General features: G+C 34.9%; 1 protein-coding gene across 2 annotated transcripts in view; it reads right to left on the reverse strand.

Annotated features, from left to right (window-relative positions):
* Positions 1-609: 609 nt before the first annotated feature.
* Positions 610-22,483, reverse strand: part of JAK2 (Janus kinase 2) — a 143,311-nt gene continuing 121,437 nt past the window's right edge. For both annotated transcript variants that reach the window (XM_047767684.1, XM_047767685.1), the window contains 6 exons: positions 20,994-21,183; positions 20,008-20,132; positions 19,666-19,838; positions 10,318-10,435; positions 1,355-1,468; positions 610-1,104 (listed from right to left, as the gene is read on the reverse strand). In XM_047767684.1, coding sequence (XP_047623640.1) covers positions 1,000-1,104; positions 1,355-1,468; positions 10,318-10,435; positions 19,666-19,838; positions 20,008-20,132; positions 20,994-21,183 — 825 coding nt within the window. In that variant the 3' untranslated portion in view covers positions 610-999. The remainder of the gene's footprint in view (positions 1,105-1,354; positions 1,469-10,317; positions 10,436-19,665; positions 19,839-20,007; positions 20,133-20,993; positions 21,184-22,483) is intronic.

Raw genomic sequence — 22,483 nt, forward strand, 5'->3', positions numbered from 1 at the left:
TTAGAAAAAGATATTCCTAATGCCACTGTGTATCTTGATAAGCTTATACATGTGAAAAACAGTATTTTTTATGGCTTACACTTAAATTTAATGTACGAGCATAGGTCCTGGGGATTGAAGAATCTTATTGGCAGCCAACAGCTCAAGGGATCACAATATTCCTGGCATTCATAATCTCAAAAATTTAAAACTATTAACTGTAGTCTTAGAAAAATTTGGAGACAGTTCTATTTAAAAAACATACTTGCCACAAACAGATACAAGGGAGACAAATAAGAAAATAGATTGTGTTATATCTTTGTAAACTTGATCCATTTCAAAATGTATTCTTTAGGATGAGGGAAATTCCCTGTACAAATAAAACTAAACATTTGTTCCCTTTGCCTTGAAAAATATTTACAAGTACACAGAACAAGAAGCAAAAAGTATACACCTGCTTATATTGCTTGCTGGCCAGTGATATATATGAAGAGGGAAATAAAGGTGCTTATTCAGTTATCTGAGCATTTTCATTTGTCTGTATAATGAAAATATTGTAGATCAACTATGGAAAAATTAGAAAACATTATTTATGAATACCAGCCCTTGTGAAAAACACCACACAAGATGCCAAGGTATTATACATTCACTGTTGTAAAAACTGTACACATGTATTCTGCGCATCTAAAACATTTACAATTTTTTCATCTCATAATTCCAAGCTGAAAAAAAGTCTATTTTTCTTCTTTTTCCAAAGAAAGATGAATGTTAACTGACTGATAAGGTTCACAAAACTGTTTACAAAACTCTCTACTTTTCATCAGTGTCTTTGGCTGGTGTCCTCGTGAAGGTAAACTCACTAGACTTTGAAGGTTTTGAGCAGGTATTTTCATACTTTTGCAGGCTAGCATCATGATATACATAATAATGATGTACGCAGTAGTAGTCTACAGCAATGTAAAATATAAAACTTTGTTCTGTAAGTTTGTTTTGGTCTCAGAATGAAGTTCATTTCTTTCATCAAGCCATACTGTCCCTTATTTGATCAACTTGAAGAGCTAGGTCTCTGAAAGAGGGGCGTTGATTTACATTATTGTTCCAGCATTCTGTCATGATTATATAAATCTGTAAAAGAAAAAAAACCAAAATTACTGTGAATACAAAATACCATCTTTTATTTGGTGAAGACATGAATTTGGATCTCCCTCTTAGTCTTCCTATATAGGCATGTGTTAAGGCTATGCCCAGATCCAGACATGACTATGTTATTTATCTAAAAGCTGAGCAAATTGCCATCAACTGATGAGAAATCCTGGGGTAAAAAAAGCAAAAGAAAATGAATGATTTCTATGGATAAAAAATTTATTTTTGCTACCTCATCTGGGCATCCATCAGGCCGTGGTAATCTTCCATTATTCTTCAGAAGTTCTATCAAGTGAAACACAATCATCTGTCCTTGTTTGTCATTGCCAATCATACGCATAAATTCCTGAAACACAAACCCAGTTTTCATTGACTATTTTTGGCACATTTATTTTGAAGTAGAATTCTTTGTCAACTTCTTCCAGTAAATGGGAAAAGTTCTGTATATGTATGTTTCCTTTTACATTTGAAACTTTTTAAAAGACAGACTATTTTAACTTCACAAAGTTCCCTTTCAGTCATATTTCATAAAAGACTTTGTTACATATGGAACTTCTCTAATGCCATTTCCGTAAATATATCTTTAATAGAAACTTCCTGAGAAGTGCTCAAAACAACTGAAGTAAAAATACATTTACTTTAACACATACCACAGTTCAGGTGAAATAAAAAGTTTAATGTATAACAAACAGGACATAATGAAAAGAAAATACACGATGAATATTTAAACATAAATTCAATGGAAAGAAAATGTTCATATGTTTAAAATTCATAAAATTAAAGTCTGAAACATAAGCTAGAGAAATATTTCCAGTGAAAACATCGTTTATTTAAATATAGAGAGCTCTTAAACTGGTAAGAGAAATTACCAATATAAAAAAACAATGGGCAAAGTATATGAAGAGACAATGCACACACGCACTTGCTCACTCTAAGCAATAAATTTGTACTCAGTCACACTAATAGTAAAAGTTAAAATTAAAAATCAAACATATACAGAATTGAAGAGTTCCCATTGTGGCGAACGAAATGAATGAACGAAATGGTTACTAGTTGAAATGAATCCAACTAGTAACCATGAGGTTTTGAGTTCAATCCCTGGCCTCACTCAGTGAGTTAAGGATCCAGCATGGCCATGAGCTGGGGTATAGGCTGCAGATGCAAGTCAGATCCTGCACTGCTGTGGCTGTGTAGGCCAGCAGCTATAGCTCTGATTTGACCCCTACCCTGGGAACCTCCATATGCCTTGAGTGTGGTCCTAAAAAGCATAAATATATACATACATATATATACAGAATTAGCTTTGGTTGCTGGTTTCTTAATTTCAAATGCATTTTCAATATTCTGCATTTGTCCTCTTCTCATGCTTACTAGTTTTGATATATTTGTCACTGGGTGATTTCCTACTTTTATATTATTTTTGCCTTTATCGGTGGACTTTCTCATTTGTAATTTTCTTGTTTCCAATTGTGGCTTTTACTTTTCTGCCTAGAAAAGTTCCTTTAGTAGTAGCTGTAGAGCTGGTTTGGAGGTTCTGAATTCTCTTGGCTTTTGCTTATCTGAAAATCGTCTGATCTCACCATCAAATCTGAATGGGAGCCTAGCTAGAGTATTCTTGGTTGTAGGTTCCTCTCCTTCATCATCTTAAATATCTCTTGCCACTCCCTTCTAGCTTGGAGAGTTTCTGCTGAAAAATAAGCCATTATCCTTTTTTTGGGGGGGGGGAGGAATTCCCTTGTATGTTATTGGTTGCTTTTCCCTTGTTGCTTTTAATATTTTTTCTTTGTATTTAATTTTTGTCAGTTTGATTACTATGTCTCACCGTGTTTCTCCTTCCTTGGATTTCTCTGTGTATGGAATTCTCTGTGCTTCCTCAACTTGAGTGAGTGTGTCCTTTCCCATATTAGGTAAGTTTTTGGCTATAATCTGTTCAAATATTTTCTCTGGCCCTTTTTCTCACTTTTGTTCTTCTGGAACTCCTATGATGTGAACGTTGGCACATTTAATGTTGTCCCAGAGCTCTCTAAGACTCTCCTTAGTTCTTTTCATTCTTTTTTATTTTTTTCTGTGGCAGTAATTTCTACCACTCTGTCTTCCACCTCATTTATTCACTCTTCTGCTTCTATTATTCTGATTCTTTCTCATCTATTTTTCATTTCAGATACTGTGCTATTCATCTTAGTTTTCTTGTTGTTTAAACCTCTAGCTTTCTTGTAACTTCTCAATCCATTTCTTCATTCTTTTCCACTATTTTGTATCAACTTTGCTCTCATCACTCTGAATACTTTTTCAGATAGATTGCTATATCCTCTTTATTTAGTTGTTTTTGTGGTGTTTTTGCCTTGTTCCATAGTCTGAAAGCTATTTCTTTGTTGTCTCATATTGTCTAACTTTCTGTTAATGCTCCACTTGGCAGCTGGTATGTAGATGCAGCAGCTTCTGCCCAGTCCTGGAGTTCTCACGGAAGACAGCGGCTCACGAGTATCCAGAGCATGCAATGGAAACAGTGATAATATGCTACCTCTCCTGCAGCTGGGTGGCTTCTAGGGATGGAGTCTTTGAGGGAAGTGGCAGTGGTTCATGGTTCATGGGATTGGTCTTATAGCAGGAGGTGGGGTGCAGGGGACAGAGTGCCTCCTGCTACCCCTCCCACTACCAGGGAGCTGTAGCTGGCAATATCAGCAGCTGCTTCCTGTAATCTCTCCCTTTGCCAGGGAGGCTGTCTGGTCTGCTCTCTATAGCTGCAGGGGCAGGCACCATTCCCAGTCACTCACTTCGTTTAGCTTTAATTCGAAAAGATGCATGTACCCCAATGTTCACTGCAATGCTAGTCATAATAGCCAAAACATGGAAATAACCTAAAAGTCCATCAACAGATGACTGGATAAAGATTTGGCACATATATACAATGGAAAATACAAAATAAAGCCATTTGCAGCAACATGGTTGCAACTAGAGATTCGCATACTAAGTGAGGCAGAAAGAAAGACAAATACCATATGATATCACTTATATGTGGAAGCTAAAATATGACACAAACGAACATATCTACAAAACAGAAACAGACGTACGGACAGAGAATAGACTTGTGGATGCCAAGGGGGAGACGGCAATAAGTGGGATGGATGGGAGTTTGGGGTTGATAGGAACAAACTGTTAAATTTAGAATGGATAAGCAATGAGGTCCTACTGTACAGCACAGGGAACTATATCCAATCTCTTGGGATAGAACATGATGGAAGATAATATGAGAAAAAAAATGTATATGTATGCATGACTGGGTCACTATGCTGTACAGCAGAAATTGACACAACACTGTAAATCAACTATACTCCAATAAATATTTAAAAAAACCAAACAGATACAACTCTCCCAACAATATGGCAAAACTGCATAAAAATAATAGTCAATACTGGCAAATGATAAAATGCATATCCCTAATGCATGGGTTTTGAGAGTCTAATCTGGTAAAGCTTTCTTGAAAAGCATTTTGAAATAATCAAAATCCTTTAATAGAGTTCATAACCTCTCATCTATAACTATATATTTACTCTGAGGTGACAACCAGAGATAAATATTTATGTATAAGGATGTCCATTATGTTCAATGAAGTGCTACTTAGAAGATGGAAAATTGGAATATGATAGTCCAGAAATTATATTCTTATGATAAAATGCTAAGAGGAGGGCCCCAAACAAGTTGAACCCAAATAGGCTCTCACCGAGATGTATTACAATAAAAATGGCAAAAGTTAAAAATAAAGAGAGGATTCTAAAGGCAGCAAGAGGAAAAAGCAAAGCATTAATTATAAGGGGACCTCCATAAGGCTATCAGCTGATTTCTCTACAGAAACACTACAGGCCAGGAGGAAGTGGCAAGATATATTTAAAGCTTTGAAAGGAAGAAATCTGCAACCTAGAAATACTCTCTCCAGCAAGAATATCATTTAAAATAGAAGGGGAAATAAAGAATTTCTCCGACAAACAATAGCTAATAAAAGAGTACAGCAATACCAAACCTATTCTAAAATACTGAAAGGACTTTTTGAAATTAAAACAGAGAAAAAGAAGAATTAGGATAGAGGAAACCGCAATTGGAAAGTAGTCACTTAAATAAGCCAGCATACAGAGCTAAACATAAAGATGTTAAAAAAAAAAAAAAGACATCAAAATCATACAATCTGGGGAAGGAAAGTAAGAAAATATAGCTTCTTCTTTTTTTTATTTTAATGATGTGTTTGAGCCTGTATGACTATCAGGCAAAAGCAAGCAGAAAGGGCTTAACGTGCTTAAAAAACAGGGCAACCATAAAATCAAACCAAACATTACATTTGCAAAAACTGAAAAGTACTCAAGCATAAAATAAATGGAAACCATCCAACCCAAAAGATAAAAGAAGAAAAGAGAAACATAGGATCAACGGGAAAACAAGGTTTAAAATGGCAATAAATAAACATCTATCAATAATCACCTTAAATGTCAATGGACTGAATGCTCCAAAAGACACAGATAAAAAAGCAAAAACCTTCAATCTGCTGTCTATGAGAAACTCACCATAGGACACATATAGATTGAAAGTGAGGGGATGGGAAAAGATATTTCATGCCAGTGGACAAAACAGGAAAGCAGGAGTTGGAATACTCATATCAGACAAAAATACACTTTAAAACGAAGGCCATAAAGAAAGACAAAGAAGGACACTAATTGTTAAAGATCCATTCAAGAAGAGGATATTACAATAGTCAATATATATGCCCCTAATATAAGAGTACCCAAATACATACAACAAATACCAACAGACATAATAGGAGAAATTGATGGGAATACAATCATAGTAGGAGACTTTTAACACCCCACTCACATCAATGGACAGATCCTCTAGACAGAAAATAAGGCAACAGAGATCCTAAATGACACAGAAGAAAAGTTACACTTAACTGACATTTTCAAGACATTACATTAAAAAAAAATCAGATATACAATCTTTGCAAGTGCACATGGAACATTCTCAAGGATTGAGAACATGCTGGGGCACAAAACTAACCTCAGCAAATTTAAGAGTATAGAAATTATTTCAACTATCTTGTCTGACCACAATGGCATGAAACTAGAAATCAACCACAGGAAAAGAAATGAGAAAAAAATACACTACATGGAGACTAAACAATGTTAAAAAACCAATGTCAATGAGGAAATCAAGAAGGAAATTAAAAAATACCTCAAGACAAATGATAATGAAGACACAACCACTCAAAATCCATGGGATGCCACAAAAGCAGTGCTCAAAGTTAAGTGCATAACAACACAGGCCTTCCTCAACAAAGAAGAAAAATCTCAAATTGACAACTTAACCCACCACCTAAATGAATTATAAAAATAAGAACAAAAAAAAACCTAAAGGTAGCAGAAGGAAGGAAATCATAAAGATCAAAGAGGAAATCAATAAATTAGACATTAAAAAAGTAGAAGAAATCAACATAACCGAGAGCTGTTTCTTTGAAAAGGTAAACATAATTGACAAACCTCTGGCCAGACTCACCAAGAAGAGGGGAGAAAAATCCCAAATAAACAAAATGAGAAGTGAAAAGAGAGAAGTCCTAACGGATACTACAGAAATAAAAAAAAAAAAAGAAAGAATACTATGAACAATTGTATGCCAAAATATTTGACAACCTAGAAGAAATGGACAACTTTCTAGAGACTTACAGCCTGACAAAACTGAATCAAGAAGAAAGATAACTGAATAGCCAAATCACTAGAAATGAAATTGGGTATGTCATAAAAACACTCCCTACAAATAAAAGTCCAGAACCAGATGGCTTCACAGGTGAATTTTACCAAACATGCAATGAGGAACTTATGCCCAGCCTCCTTAAACTTCTCCAAAATGCTGAAGAAGAAGGAACACTCCCAAAGTCATTCTATGACGCCACCATCACCCTAATACCAAAATCAAAGATACCACCAAAAAAGAAAATGATAGGTCAATATATTTGATGAATATAGACATAAGAATTCTCAACAAAATTTTAGCCAACGAAATCCAACAACATATCAAAAAGATCATACACCACGACCAGGTGGGATTCATCCCAGGTGCACAAGGATGGTTCAACATATACAAATCAATCAACATAATACACCACATTAACAAAAGAAAAATAAAAAACCACATGATCACCTCAACAGATGCAGAGAAAGCATCTGACAAAGTCCAACATTCATGATTAAAAAAAAAACTCTTACTAAAAGTGGGTACAGAGGGAGCATACCTTAACATAATAAAAGCCATTTACAACAAACCCACAGAAAATATAGTAACTCAATGGAGAAAAGCTGAAAGCCTTCCCACTAAAATCTGGAACAAGACAGGGATGACCACTCTCAGTATTCTTATTCAACATAGTACTGGAAGTCCTAGCCACAGCAATCAGACAAACTGAAGAAATAAAAGGCATCCAAATAGGAAGAGAAGAGGTAAAACAGCCACTGTATGTAGATGGCATGATACTACATACAGAAAACCCTAAGGACTCAACCCAAAAACTACTTGAGCTGATCAACAGATTCAGCAAAGTAGCAGGATATAAGATTAATATTCAGAAATCAGTCACATTTTTCTATACTAACAATGAAATATTAGAAAAGGAGTACGAAAATACAATACCTTTTAAAATTGCACCCCAAAAAACCAAATACCTGGGAATACACCTGACCAAGGAGGTAAGGGACTTAAATGCCAAGAACTGTAAAACAGTAATCAGGGAAATTAAGAGGATGCAAAGAAATGGAAAGGTAGTCCATGCTCCTGGGTTGGAAAAATGAATATTGTAAAAATGGCCATACTACCCAAAGCAATCTACAGATTCAATGCAATCCCTATCTGGTTACCCATGACATTTTTCACAGAACTAGAACAAACAATCCAGAAATTTATATGGAACCACAAAAGACCCAGAATTGCCAAAGCAATCCCAAGGAACAAAAACCAAGAAGCAGGCATAACTCTCCCAGACTTTAGGCAATATTACAAAACCACAATCATCAAAACAGTGTGGTACTGGTACCAAACAGACATGCAGACCAATGGAACAGAATAGTGAACCCAGAAATAAATCCTGACACCTATGGTCAATTAATCTTTGACAAAGGAGGCAAGAATATAAAATGAGAAAAAGAGAGTCTTTTCAGAAAGTATTGCTGGGAAACCTGGACAGTTGCCTGCAAATCAATGAAACTGGAACACACCCTCACACCATGCACAAACATTAACTCAAAATGGCTTAAACACGTAAATATAAGACAAGACACCATCAAACTCCTGGAAGAGAACATAGGCAAAACATTCTCTGACATCAACCTTACAAATATTTTCTCAGATCAGTCTCCCAGAGCAACAGAATAAAAGCAAAAATAAACCAATGAGACCTAATCAAACTGACAAGCTTTTGACAGCAAAGGAAACCATAAAAATAAAAAGACAACTTAAAGCATGGGAGAAAATAGTCTGAAATGATGCAACTGACAAGGGCTTAATCTCTAAAATATACCAGAACCTTATACAACTCAACAGCAGAAAAGCCAACAACCCAATGGAAAAATGGACAAAAGACCTGAATAGACACTTCTCCAAAGAAGATATACAGATGGCCAATGAGCACATGGAAAAAATGCTCAACATCACTGATTATTAGAGAAATGCACATGAAAACTACCACGAGATACCACCTCACACCAGTCAGAATGGCCATCATTCATAAGTTCACAAATAACAAATGCTGGAGGGAGTGTGGAGAAAAGGGAACCCTCTTGCATTGTTGGTGGGAATGTAGGCTGGTACAACCACTATGGAGAACACTATGGAGGTACCTTAGAAATCTATACATAGAACTACCATATGACCCCACAATCCCACTCTTGGGCATATATCCGGACAAAAGTTTCCTTAAAAAAGACACATGCACCCACATGTTCATTGCACCACTATTCACAAGAGCCAAGACATGGAAACAACCCAAATGTCCATCAACAGATGACTGGATTAGGAAGATGTGGTATACTATTCAGCCATAATAAAGAACAAAATAATGCTATTTACAGCAACATGGATGGAACTAGGGACTCTCATACTGAGTGAAATGAGTCAGAAAGACAAATACCATACGATATCACTTATATCTGGAATCTAATATAGTGCACAAATGAACCTTTCCACAGAAAAGAAAATCAAGGACTTGGAGAATAGACTTGTGGTTGCCAAGGGGGAGGGGTGGGAGTGGGGTGAATTGGGAGCTTGGGGTTAATAGATGCAAACTATTGCCTTTGGAATGGATTAGCAATGAGCTCCTGCTGTGTAGCACTGAGAACTATGTCTAGTCACTTATGATGGAGCACGATAATGTGAGAAAAAAGAATGTGTACATGTATGTGTAACTGGGTCACTATGCTGTACAGTAGAAAAAAAATTGTATTGGGGAAATAATTTTTTTAAAAAATTAAAAAAAAAGACTTTTGTCCCTAGTAAAAAGGCCCCGAATCAGTTTTCAATACTTAAGTATGTGTGTACCACGAAGTTAAAGATATGTGTGAAAATCTATTGTCAGATTTGGATGAATAAATTAAGAAGAATTGAAAAAAAATGCTATGAGAATGTTGGAAGTCTTATATGCAGTAAATATTTACTAATATAGGAAAATATATATGCTATAATACATAATGAAAAAGCAGGATAGAAAACTGTACAGTATGACATTTTATTTTGTAAAAGAAAATTTTTAAATAAAATATCACTTAAATGTATAAAATTAAAAGAATCCTGGAACAAAACATCACAATATTAAAGTGGGTATCTCTACGTAGTTGAATTAGAGATTATTTTCTTTTCTTTTTCATACTTTCCTAGATTAAAAATTTCTACAATGAGTGGAAAAATTAGTACATTTTGCAGTAATTCCAAGAATGAATGAGTATACTGTACTTACTGAATACAATATTAATAGAGTAAATACAGTAAATAATCCAATCCTTACTTTTTAAAAATTCAAGTAACGTTAGTTTAGGGTTATTTTTTTTGGATGTTGTCTTACAAATAAGTAGTATGAGGCTCTAAAATAACCCTAAGCTTAATATTCTTTGGGAAAGCTTTACTCATATTAAAAAAAAAAAAAAGTTGAAAGTAATTAAAAAGCACACTGACCGCTGGTGGGCTTTTACTCTTCTCGATATATGTGAAAAGTTCATACAGAACCACTCCAAAGCTCCAAACATCTGAGGCCACAGAAAACTTGCTCTCTGTCAGTGATTCTGGTGCATACCTGTAATGTATTTAAAAGACCATTACTTGACGTGCCAACTTTTGACTTTACCTGAAAATCATTGGATCACAAAAAAATAAGCTGTAGAGAATAGGGTTAACATAGCAGGCCTGAGGCTGCCATCCTCAAAAAGGTCTGTTTGCAGTGTTCACACTTGACTGGTACCTGGGAACTTGCATTTCAGGAGGGTTTCCACAATTCCCTAAATGATAAAGTGGCTCACTGAACCTAAACTGTTTTCTGCAAACAATATGGGTCTGGAATTTTGGTATTTGCCAGGCAGAGAATGTCTACATGGCTAGTCCCAATAAAAGCTGTGGGCACTGAGTCTTTAATGAGTTCCTTAGTAGATGACATTTTACACATATCACAATTTACTGCTAGGGGAACTGAGTGTGTCCCATATGGCTTTTCTGGGAGAGGACACTTGGAAGTTTGCGCTTGGTTTCCTCCAGGCTTTGTCCCAGATGACTTTTCCTTTTGCTGATTTTGCTTTGTATCCTTTCCTATAAGGAGTCACAGGCATGCCAGTCCTATGAATCCTCCTAGTCAATCATCAAATCTGAGGGTAGTCTTGAGAACCTCCAACACATCAAAATAAGATCCAAAAATTAACTTTTGTCTCAGTAACACCAGGGTAACAGCAGGGTTAACTGCAAGTACCTTCTAGGAACTGAAAATTAAGCTGCTCTTTCCAAATTAAGCTTAAAATGAATCTAGTTAAATATCCTAGAGAAAACAGTGGTTTTTAATCTGGAGAAGACCTGAAGCTATTAACATATAAAATAAATAACCTATTCATCTAAAAGGGGGTGATTATGACCGGGAGCACAGAAAATATAAAGTCACAGGGACAATGGTGTTTCCTCTTCTCAAGTATTAGCACTACTCAAGGGAGAATTTTGGCCAATGGATTATAAATATCATGGTTCCAATGCTAAATTTATCCTTATTGTACAGAATGGCAACAGAGATCCATTTTAGATTGAGATTTAAAATATGAAATAAATTTAATCTTTCCTTCAAAATTTAACATTCCTCATTTCTAGAAATCCTTCTCTAACTACCTAAGGTTTTAATAACCTCATCCTACTCAATTTCTATAGTACTTACAGTCTATACTAACACAATTAACCATGTAATGCTAAATTCTTTTTATGTTTTCTTAAAAAATTACACATTTAATTATATTACTTTAAAATATATGCCAGTTTTATCCCACAAATGGAATAAAACCTCTTTGAAGACAGTGCTACCCTCTCAACCCTTGCAAGATATTCTCTTTCTTTGGCTTTCATAAAAGCACTCTCTGTAATCCCCTCCCCCTCCATCTTCAAGACTGTTTTCTCTTTTCCATCACTTATGTAAGGATACATACAAAGCAAAAAAGCAAAAAAAAAAAAAATCTCCATGTTGAAAATGAGGGAAAAGACTCTTCCTCTTTTCTTAGGGCATCTACTTTAGAAAATTTACAACTGTAAATTCTTTGTCTCTTCAAAATGAATGTAAATCATTTTTAAAGCCTTTGATTAAAATAAGCCTCTTGCCAGGTTTACATACAGCTCTTTCTCAAGAACCTCATAGTCACCTCTATGGAATGTAATCATCAAGAAAGACTGTGCCCCTACCTCCCACTTTTGGTGAGAGGGCAGGGGTCTAACCTGGATAGGTGCCTCCTTCAAGTTGCAAAACTGTCAGCTATCATAAAGAATAAGAAATTTATTTTTCCTTTGGATAAAGCCAATTAGCTAACACAGATGGTCACTCAAATTACTAAGTGAGTTTAGGATTAACTCTGTGTGACAGATAGTGCTGTCAGGTCCTCATACTTGAAGACTAATTATTGTTTATCCTGAGAACATGTATGTAACAGGTTCAATATGCTTGGCCATATAAAAGGGTAAGATTCCTGTTTTTGCAATCTCTTAGCAGATTTCTTGTGATGCACATTACTTTATGGATTAATGCTTATTCAGTAATGAAACTGTTTTCTTTCTCTTCTGTTTTTGTAGAAAGGTTTTCTGGGTCAGGAGGGGATTTTATTTTTAATTACATTCCCCTAACTCTTTTTCTCCATCCTCTAGATTTGCTTTTTCTCAAAGGTTCCATCATCAGATCTCTTCCTCTCTTGTCAAAAACTTTCCTTTTGGTAGTATTATTCACTTATATTCTAAATTCTACTAAATTTATAACCCTATATTTCATCTTATCTTTTGGTTTCAGACTTACTGAACATTTCCATATTAAAGTTCCACAGGCAAAAATAACTCCATCCCCACCTCGATAACACTTGATCATTTTACTTTCCCAATGCAATGAATGGCATCACAAACTAACTCCCCAAACTGGAAGTCTTAAGAATTATTTTCAACTCATCTTTCACTCCAATGTCTAATGAGCCACTATAAGTAGTTAAGCAATATACAAAACAATTAGATGTAAAATATGGTATCAAACCCTAATCGCAGGGGGAGAAGAGTACAAATGCAGAGTATTTAAAATTCATTTGAACAGGAATTCCCTGGTGGCCTAGTGGTTAGGACTTGGTATTTTCACCACTGCAGCCCAGGATCAATCCTTGGTCTGGGAACTAAGATCCCACATCAAGCTACCTGCTCACTATGGCCTAACAAAACAAAACAAAAACCAAAAAAACTTCATACAAACAAAAACCAAAATTCACTTGCAAGTAAGAGATCAGCAACTAAAAACAATTGTGTATGTACAGATTGCTATATCAAAACCTCATGATAACAGAAACCAGGAATCTAGAATAGGTATACACACAGAGAGAAAAAGGAATCCACACAAAGCACTAGAGATAGTCATAAAATCACAAGAGAACAAAATAAAGGGATAAATACCTAGAAAAACAAACAGTAAACAATTAACAAAGTGGCAATAAGAACATACTTACCTATAATTACCTTAAATGTAAATGGAAGTTTTGCCCAGCAAAGGAAACCATAAACACAAAAGACAACTTACAGAATGAGAAAATCTTTGCAAATGATGCAACCAACAAAGGATTAATCTCCAAAATATACTAACTGCTTATATAGCTTGATATCAGAAAAGCAAACAACCCAATCAAAAAAAAATGGGCAGAAAACCTAAATAGACATTTCTCCAAAGAAGACAAATGGCTAACAGACACATGAAAAGATGCTCAACATCAGTAAATATTAGAGAAATGCAAATCAAAACTACAATGAGGTATCACCTCAGACTGGTCAGAATGGCCATCATTAAAAAGTCCACAAATAATAAATGCTGGAATGGTATGGAAGAAAAGGAACCCTGCTACGCTACTGGTGGAAATGTAAATTAGTTCAGCCACTATGGAAAATAGTATGGACGTTCCTTAAACTACAAATGGAGTTACCATGATTCATCAATTCCACTCCTAGGCATATATCCAACAAAGACCATAATTTGAAAAGATACACATACCCTGATGTTCAGTGCAGCACTGTTTAAAATAGGCAAGACAAGGAAGCAACCTAAATGTCCATTGACAGGTAAATCAATAAAGAAAATGTGGTCTAATATACACAATGGAATAATATTCAGCCTTAAAAAATAATGAAATAATGCCGTTTGTAGCAACATGGACAGACCTAGAGATTATCATACTAAGTGAAGTAAGTCAGGCAGAGAAAGACAAATATCATGTGATATCATTTACATGTGTAATCTAAAAAAATGATACAAATAAACTTATTTCAAAACAGAAAGAGACTTACAGACATAGAGAACAAGCTTATGGTTACCAGAGGGAAGGTGGATAAAGACAGATAAATGAGTTTGGGATTAACATATACACACTACTATATATAAAACAGATAACCAACAAGGGCCTAATGTATAGTACAAGATATATTCAATATATTGTAATAACCTATAATGGAAAAGAATCTGTAAAAAGAATAGGTATATGTGTATGTGTTATATATATATATTTATAAATAATTGAATCACATTGCTATACATCTGAACATAAACCATTGTACATCAACTACACTTCAATTAAAAAAAAAAAACTTTTCATTCCCATCTACTTATTTATACAAATTTTCTCAGTGCTTACAACTATAAAAATGCAAAATAAATACAGAATTTATGTTGAATCTCTTCCCAGTACAGAAGTAAATAATATTCATCCAAGGATATATAAACTAACTGGAAGGGGAAAAAGATCCATTTATCTCATTAAGAAATGGATACAATATAAGGGGTTTTTTTTTCCTTTTATGGCTGGACCTGTGGCATATGGAAGTTCTTCGGCTAGGGGTTGCAGCTGCAGGCCTGTACCATGGTTGCAGCAACAATGGATCCAAACCACATCTGTACCTATGCTGCAGTCTGCAGCAACACTTGATCCTTAACCCACTGAATGAGGCCAGGGATCAAACCCACGTCCTCACAGAGACTACATTAGTTCTTACTGAGCCACATCAGGAACTCCACCAATATAAATTTTTAGAGAATTACCCAAATTTATGATTAATTTATATTGCTTTAGAAAATTATATCCTGACAGTAACTTCAGTGATAACTCAATCCAGAAGAAAAAGGTGGTCACAGGAGCTTTTAAAATTAACTTTAATTTTTATATATAGTTTTGTTCCAAAGAAGATAGGTAGGTAACCAAGAAATTTTCTGAGTACAAAATGTAATACGCTATGCAAAAATTGTGTTGAGAAGGGAAGTGGAAATATAATTTTAAGGATAAAAAGGAATAATGTAAAGTTTCTATCAAAAAGACAAAAGTCTATTCCTATACTTCTTTAAGTGGTTGACAATGGGTATCAAATTGCTGTGGTATTTGGATTTCACTGGATCTATCTAAAAGATTGATGTACCTTATTACAGTGTCAATATTTACAACACTTTATAAAATATATTATTTACAATCATTTAAATTTACAAAAAAACCCTGAGCTGTCAGAGTTCCCACCGTGGCTCAGTGGTTAATGAACCTGACTAGCATCCATGAGGACGCGGGTTTGATCCCTGGCCTCACTTAGTGAATTAAGGATCTGGCATTGCCATGAGCTATGGTGTAGGCTGTAGACATGGCTCAATTCCCACACTGCTGTGCTCTGGTATAGGCTGGGGGCCACAGCTCCAATTGGACCCTTAGCCTGGGAACCTCCATATTCCATGGGTGTGGCCCTAAAAAGACAAAAAAACAAAACAAAACAAAAAACAAACAAACAAAACAAACCCCAAAACAAAAAACTGGGCTATCAATTTTTAAATGTGCAAGAAAGGATATAGTTTTTCATAATTCTTTCAGTGGATATATATCCACAGAGGGTTTCCAAACCAATGACCTAGATTCAATCCTCCAAAAGTTGCCTAACTAGTTTTCTCTCTGATATTAGCCTTTCCTTAATACAACAAACCCTCAACACCTCTAGTTCTCAAAACTTTTGAACTGAAGCCCTCTATACACTTAAAGATTACTGAAGTGCCTCCCGAGCTTTTGTTTATGTGGGTTATATATACCAATTTTTATGATATTAGATATCAAAACTATATGTAAAAGTATTATTACATTAAAAATAATATCAAACCCAGTAATGTTAACATAAATAACATTTTATAAAAAAATAACTATTTTCCAGAACAAAAGTTTTCTGAGTAGTATGTTTTACATTTTTGCAAGATTTTTTAATGTTGGTTTAATAAAAGACATTTATTTTTATGTGCTTTTAAAATTTAAAACACCTTAATGCAGTTTTTAAAGATTACACTCCATTTACAGTTATTACGAAATATTGGCTATATTCCCTGTGTTGAACAGTACTTCCTTGCAATCAACCTTACACCCAATAGTCTGTACCTCCCACTCTCCCTCCCCACTGATAACCACTAGTTTGTTTGATGTATCTGTGAATCTGCTTCTTTTGTTATATTCATTAGTTATATATTTTTTAGATTCCACATATAAATTATATCGTACAATACTTGTCTTTCTCTGTCTGCCTTATTTCACTTAGCATAATGCCCTCCAAGTCTCTCCACATTGTGGCAAATGACAAAATTTCATTCCTTTTTAAGGCTATGTAGTATTCCATTGTGTATATATACTACATCTTCTTTATCCATTCATCTGTGGATGGTCACTTAGGTTATAAAAGACATATTTTAGAGCCTATGGAAAATTCTGCTATATAACTCATGAAAAAATGAGAATCAAAAAGACAAATAACATCCTAGTATGATAAAAATACTTTTGATCTCAGACTTTCTTAAGGGGGTACCAGAGATCTTTAACTCTGAAATGTGCTTTCTCCACCAAAAGCAGAATTCTCTATCTTCCTAACATATGAATCTCAACATGTTATTCCCCTTTATGAAGCCTCTAATTTTTCACCTGCACACTGCACCATGAATAAGGTCTGAACTTATTAACATGCACACATAATTCAATGTCTTTCCAGCCCTAATTACCCCCTGGCTGTCCTGTGATAATACTATTCTCTTACAACTCCCCAAATCTTCTTATTCTTGACCTCATTGTGATGGAATACTCTTCCTCTTTGTCTGTCTAGTAAACTATTAATCAATAGTTGAAAAGTCATCTCTTATTTGTGGTATTCTCCAATTAATTTAAACCCTCAGAAGAATTCTTTGCACTATAATGTCTTCCCATAATCTTCTTCATTATTGCACTTATACACTATATTACAGTGAGTGGATTATACATTTGATTTTTCCTAAACTATGAGATGGGTCATCAGAGACATCAAAGGAAAAATTTTTATTAAAAAAAAAAACCCTAGAGACAAATGAAAAGAGAGATAAAACAAACCAAAATGTCCAGAATGCAGCAAAAGTAGTTCTGAGAAGGAAGTTCATAACAACACAGGCCTAAGTCAAGAAACAAGAAAAATCTCAAATAAACAATCTGACTTTACACCTAGGAGAACCAGAAAAAAAACTAACAAAGCCCAAAGTTAGAAAAAGGAAGGAAATTGTAAAGCTGAGAGCAGAAATAAACAAAGACAAAAAAAGTCAACAGATCAATAAAACCAAGAGGTGATTCTTTGTGAAGATTAACAAGCCTTTAGCTAGATTAATCAAAAAAGGAAAAAAAAAAAAAAAGGAGAGGGCTCAAATAAGTAAAATCAGAAGTCAAAGAGAAGTCACAACTGATACCACAGAAACATAAAAGGTCAGAGTTCTATTGTGGCTCAGTGGTTTATGAACCTGACTAGCATCCATTAGGATGCAGATTTGATCCCTGGCCTTGGTCAGTGGGTTAAGGATCTGGTGTTGCCACAAGCTACAGTGTAGGGCACATACATGGCTGGGATCCCACATTGCTGTGGCTGTGATATAGGCAGCAGCTGCAGCTCTGATTCAACCCCTAGCCTGGGAACTTCCATATGCCACAAGGGCGGCCCTGCCAAAGACCATAAGAGAATACTAGAAACAATTATATGCCAATAAAATGGACAACTGACAGCTTCACTGGTAAGTTCTTCCAAATTCAAGTAAGATTCAATACCTATCTTTCTGAAACTCTTCCAAATAATTGAAGAAGAGGGAATGCATCCAAACAGGTTATGAGGCCAACATTACATTGCTACCAAAACCAGACAAGGATACCACACACACAAAAAGGAAACTTACAAGCCAATACCCAGATGAACACAGATGCAAAAATCTTCAACAAAATCTTTAAAAAAATTAGTAAACTGAATTCAACAACACATTAAAAGGATCATATACCATGATCAAGTGGGATTTATTGCAGAGATACAAGGATGGTTCAACATCTGCATTAACAAAATTAAGAATAAATATCATGATTGTCTCAACAGATGTAGAAAAACTGATAAAATTCTGACATCCATTTATGATTAAAACCTCAACAAAGTAGATATAGCGGGAACATACTTCAACATGATAAAGGCCATATAAGACAAAGCCACAGCTACCATCATACTCAACAGTGAAAACATGAAAGCCTTTCCTCTAAAATTAGGAACAAGACAAGGATGCTCATTCTCACCACTTTTATTCAACATAGTATTGGAAATTCTAGTCATGGCAATATAAGGTAAGTCTTGGTGGCCTAACAGTTAAGGATCTGGCATTGTCGCTGCTTGGGTCACTGCCATGGCAAGGGTTCAATTCCTGGCCTGGGAACTTCCGCCTGCCACAGGCACCACCAAAAAAACAGAAACAAAGAAAAGCATATTAGAAAGGAAGAAGTAAAACTGCTACTATTTGCAGACAACATGATACACTATAGAGAAAACACTAAAGACTCCATCAAAGAAAAAAACCCCAAAAAACTATTAGAACTAAAAAATAAATTCAGTAAAGTTACAAAATACAAAAAAAAAAAATCAACATACAGAAACCTGTGACATTTCTATACAATATTAGAAAGAGGAATTAAGAAAACTATCCCATTTACAACTGCATCAAAAGAATAAAGCACCTGGAAATAAATTCAACCAAAGAGGTGAATGACCTACACAGTGAAAACTGTAAGACACTGTAAAATAAACTGAAGAAGGGACAAGTTAATGGGAAGATAGTCCATGCTCATGGATTGAAGAATTCACAGTAATAAGATGTACATACTACCCAAAGCAATCTAAAGATTTAATGCAATTCTTATCAAAATTCCAATGGCATATTTCACAGAACTAAAACAAATTCTTTAATTAGTATGAAACTACAAAAGATCCCTTGAGAAAGAGAACAACCTTGAAAATGAAGAACAAAGCTGGAAGTATTATGGAGCCTGATTTCAAGCTATACTACAAATCAAAACAGTAATCAAAACAGGTTGGTACCAGCACAAAAACAGACATTCAGATCAATGGAACAGAACTGACAGCCCAGAAATAAATCCACACATATATGGACTGTTAAATTACAAAAAAGGAGGAAAGAATATACAAAGGAGAAAAGACAGTCTTTTCAATAAGTGGTGTTGGGAAAACTGAACAGATACGTGCAAAAGAATGAAATTAGATCACTATCTTAAACCATACACAAAAATTAACTCAAAATATTTTAAACTTGAATGTATTGACCTAAAATCCTAAAATTCCTAGAGGGAAACATAAGGAGTAACTTCACTGATTATTACAAATATACATTATTAGCAATATATAAATGATAAGCTATTAATAGTAAAAATAAAGTTGAGAGTTTGTGCTCTAAAACTTCACCTTATTGTACTAAAGTATACTCACCAAAATATGGGACTTTCACCAGGTTCTTTCACTTTGTAGTATTCTTTGTCTTGTGGCAAGACTTTGGTTAACCCAAAATCTCCTATTTTAACTCTGTTTTCATTCTCCACCAATATATTCCTTGTTGCCAGATCCCTGTGGATATATCTCTTTGTACCAAGATACTCCATACCCTATGGATAAATAACATTTTTCTTTCAGCTAGCTCTATAAACACAAACAATTTAAACGGTTTCATATCTATCTATTCCTTAATTATCTAAAAGAAACTATAGAGGATTTAACAATTACATTAACATGTGTTCTTCATCTGCAACAGATAATAGCCAAGATATTTGGTACCTTGCATATCTGAGATGTATACTGAAGAAGTTTTTTATGATCTATCCGTTCTTTATGTTTTTGAAGATAATCTCGTAAACTTCCATATGGTAAATATTCCATAATTAATCTTAGATTACGCCGACCTATTAACACACAAGTGAGAACATAATGCCATATTTTATTGATGAAATATTAGAAAACTCTATAAAAATGACTCAAAGATATGTAAAATCTGCATCCAAGATGACAAAACCTGATTATAAATTAAAGGCGATGTGTTAAGGACAAAGAATTTTTCAATCGAAGAGTTTTGAAAAGAAGCTTTAAAAATAGTTTTCATCTTATGTAACCCTTTATGCAAACCAAAATAAGCTGATGAGAAAACTTCCTTTTTCCTCGTCTATATTGAACAAAAAGCATTAAATTAAAAAAATATTTATAGGAGTTCTCGTCAAATCTGACTAGGAACTGTGAGGCTGCAGGTTCAATCCCTGGCCTTGCTCAGTGGGTTAAGGATCTGGCATTGCCGTGAGCTGTGGTGTAGGTTGCAGACGCAGCTCCGACCCTGATCCCGTGTTGCTGTGGCTCTGGTGTAGGCCAGCAGCTACAACTCCGATTAGACCCCTAGCCTGGGAACCTCCATATGCCGTGGGTGCAGCCCTAAAATGACAGAAAACAAATTTTTTAAATTTAAAAAATAAAAAAATAAATATTTATAGAAAATTTAAGCAATGATATTTTTTTCTTTAAAAATGATATGCCCTTGGTAAGCTTAAGCAAGAATGGTAACCACCAGCCTTAGTGATGGGAATGATTAATCAAATAGCAAGGACTTCCTGTAGTTATCGCCCACCATCACTAAGCACAATCGCCAGTTATCCAGAATGCTTCTTTTTCCGGGCACTGGAATATTTTAAGCCTGTATCTTGATGCATCATGTTTCTATTACTCACGATGCCAAAGACATACCTTGAGTTCAAAACAGGTTTTAATGGGCAACATACCAGCACTGTAGCACACTCCCTTGTACTTTACAATGTTGTCATGCTGCAAGGATTTAAGGATTTCAATTTCCCTTTCAAAGTCTCTGAGGTGCTCTTCAGTACTGTGCTGGAGCTTTTTCACAGCCACCACCTCTCCAGTGTTGTCTTGTAGAGGGTCATACCGGCACATCTCCACACTCCCAAAATTACCCTGAACAACACATCACAGTTAGAAATCTCAAGTTTTCTAGAAAAAAAAAATACTAATAAATTCTAATTATACAGGCAATTTTCAGTAGCTAGAATTAGCAGGCATATCTCTAAACTCACATTACACAACTTTCAGAACAAGAAAAGGACATGCTATTTCAATGGTGGGTGCTAAACCTATATATTTAATTTTTTCAAAAGGAATTACAGGCTGATATATAAACAACTTCAAAAAAAACATTTAGGCAAATCATAAATATTAATTTTTAAGATAAACCAAGGAATGTTCTAGGGAATTCTTAAATTCCTGTCAAAATTTCCAGGAGGAATTTTGCCACTTCACAATATACCCTTTGATACCACTGTCAGTGAGATGTATAGAATAAGGTTCTGTTATTGACTGAATGTCCATGCCACCACCCTCCCCTCTCCAAATTCATATGATAAAGCCCTCTAACCCACATAGTGAGTGTAGTTGGAGAGAAGAGCTGTGAAGAGGTGAGAAAGATTAAAATGAGGTCATAAGGCTTAAGTCTTAACCAAACAGGGCTGGTGTCTTTATAAGAAGAGACAGCAATGCTCTCTGCCATGTGAAGACACAGTAAAAATGTGGCCATTTACAAGCCAAGAAAAGAACCCTCAACAGAAAATGAACCCAGCCGGAACCCTGACCTCAGACTTTTCGTCCTCCAGAACTATAGAAATGAATGCCTGTTCTTAAAGCCACCCAGTGTATCGTATTTTGTTCTGGCAGCCTAGTCAGACTAATACAAAATCTGATTTATTTGTTTAAAAAAGCAAGACATTTTTTAGCAACATGGATGGACCTAGAAATTATCATGCTAAGTGAAGTCAGCCATACAATGAGACACCAACATCAAATGCTTTCACTGACGTGTGGAATCTGAAAAAAGGACAGACAACTTCTTTGCAGAACAGACATTGAAAAACTTATGGTCTCTGGAGAAGACAGTTTTGGGGGTGGGGGGACGTGCTTGGGCTGTGGGATAGAAATCTGGTGAAATTGGATTGTTATGATCATTATACAATTACAGATGTGATAAATTCATTTGAGTAATAAAAAAAATTAAAAAATTAAAAAATTAAAAAGCAAGACATTTTTAGCCTTATGAGGATGTTCCTATACTTTCGTTTAAAAAAAAGTCAGTCTTTAATGAAAAATCTATTCTTTCTTTATTTAGGACTTATTATCCACATAGAAATGATAAGTAGATGTGTAAGTTTTTAGTGTAATTTTAATAATATTTTGGATATTATTGCATTCTTAAAGAATAAAACTG

Source organism: Phacochoerus africanus, chromosome 2, assembly GCF_016906955.1.
Source record: "Phacochoerus africanus isolate WHEZ1 chromosome 2, ROS_Pafr_v1, whole genome shotgun sequence".
In the NCBI taxonomy this organism is placed as follows: Eukaryota; Metazoa; Chordata; class Mammalia; order Artiodactyla; family Suidae; genus Phacochoerus; species Phacochoerus africanus.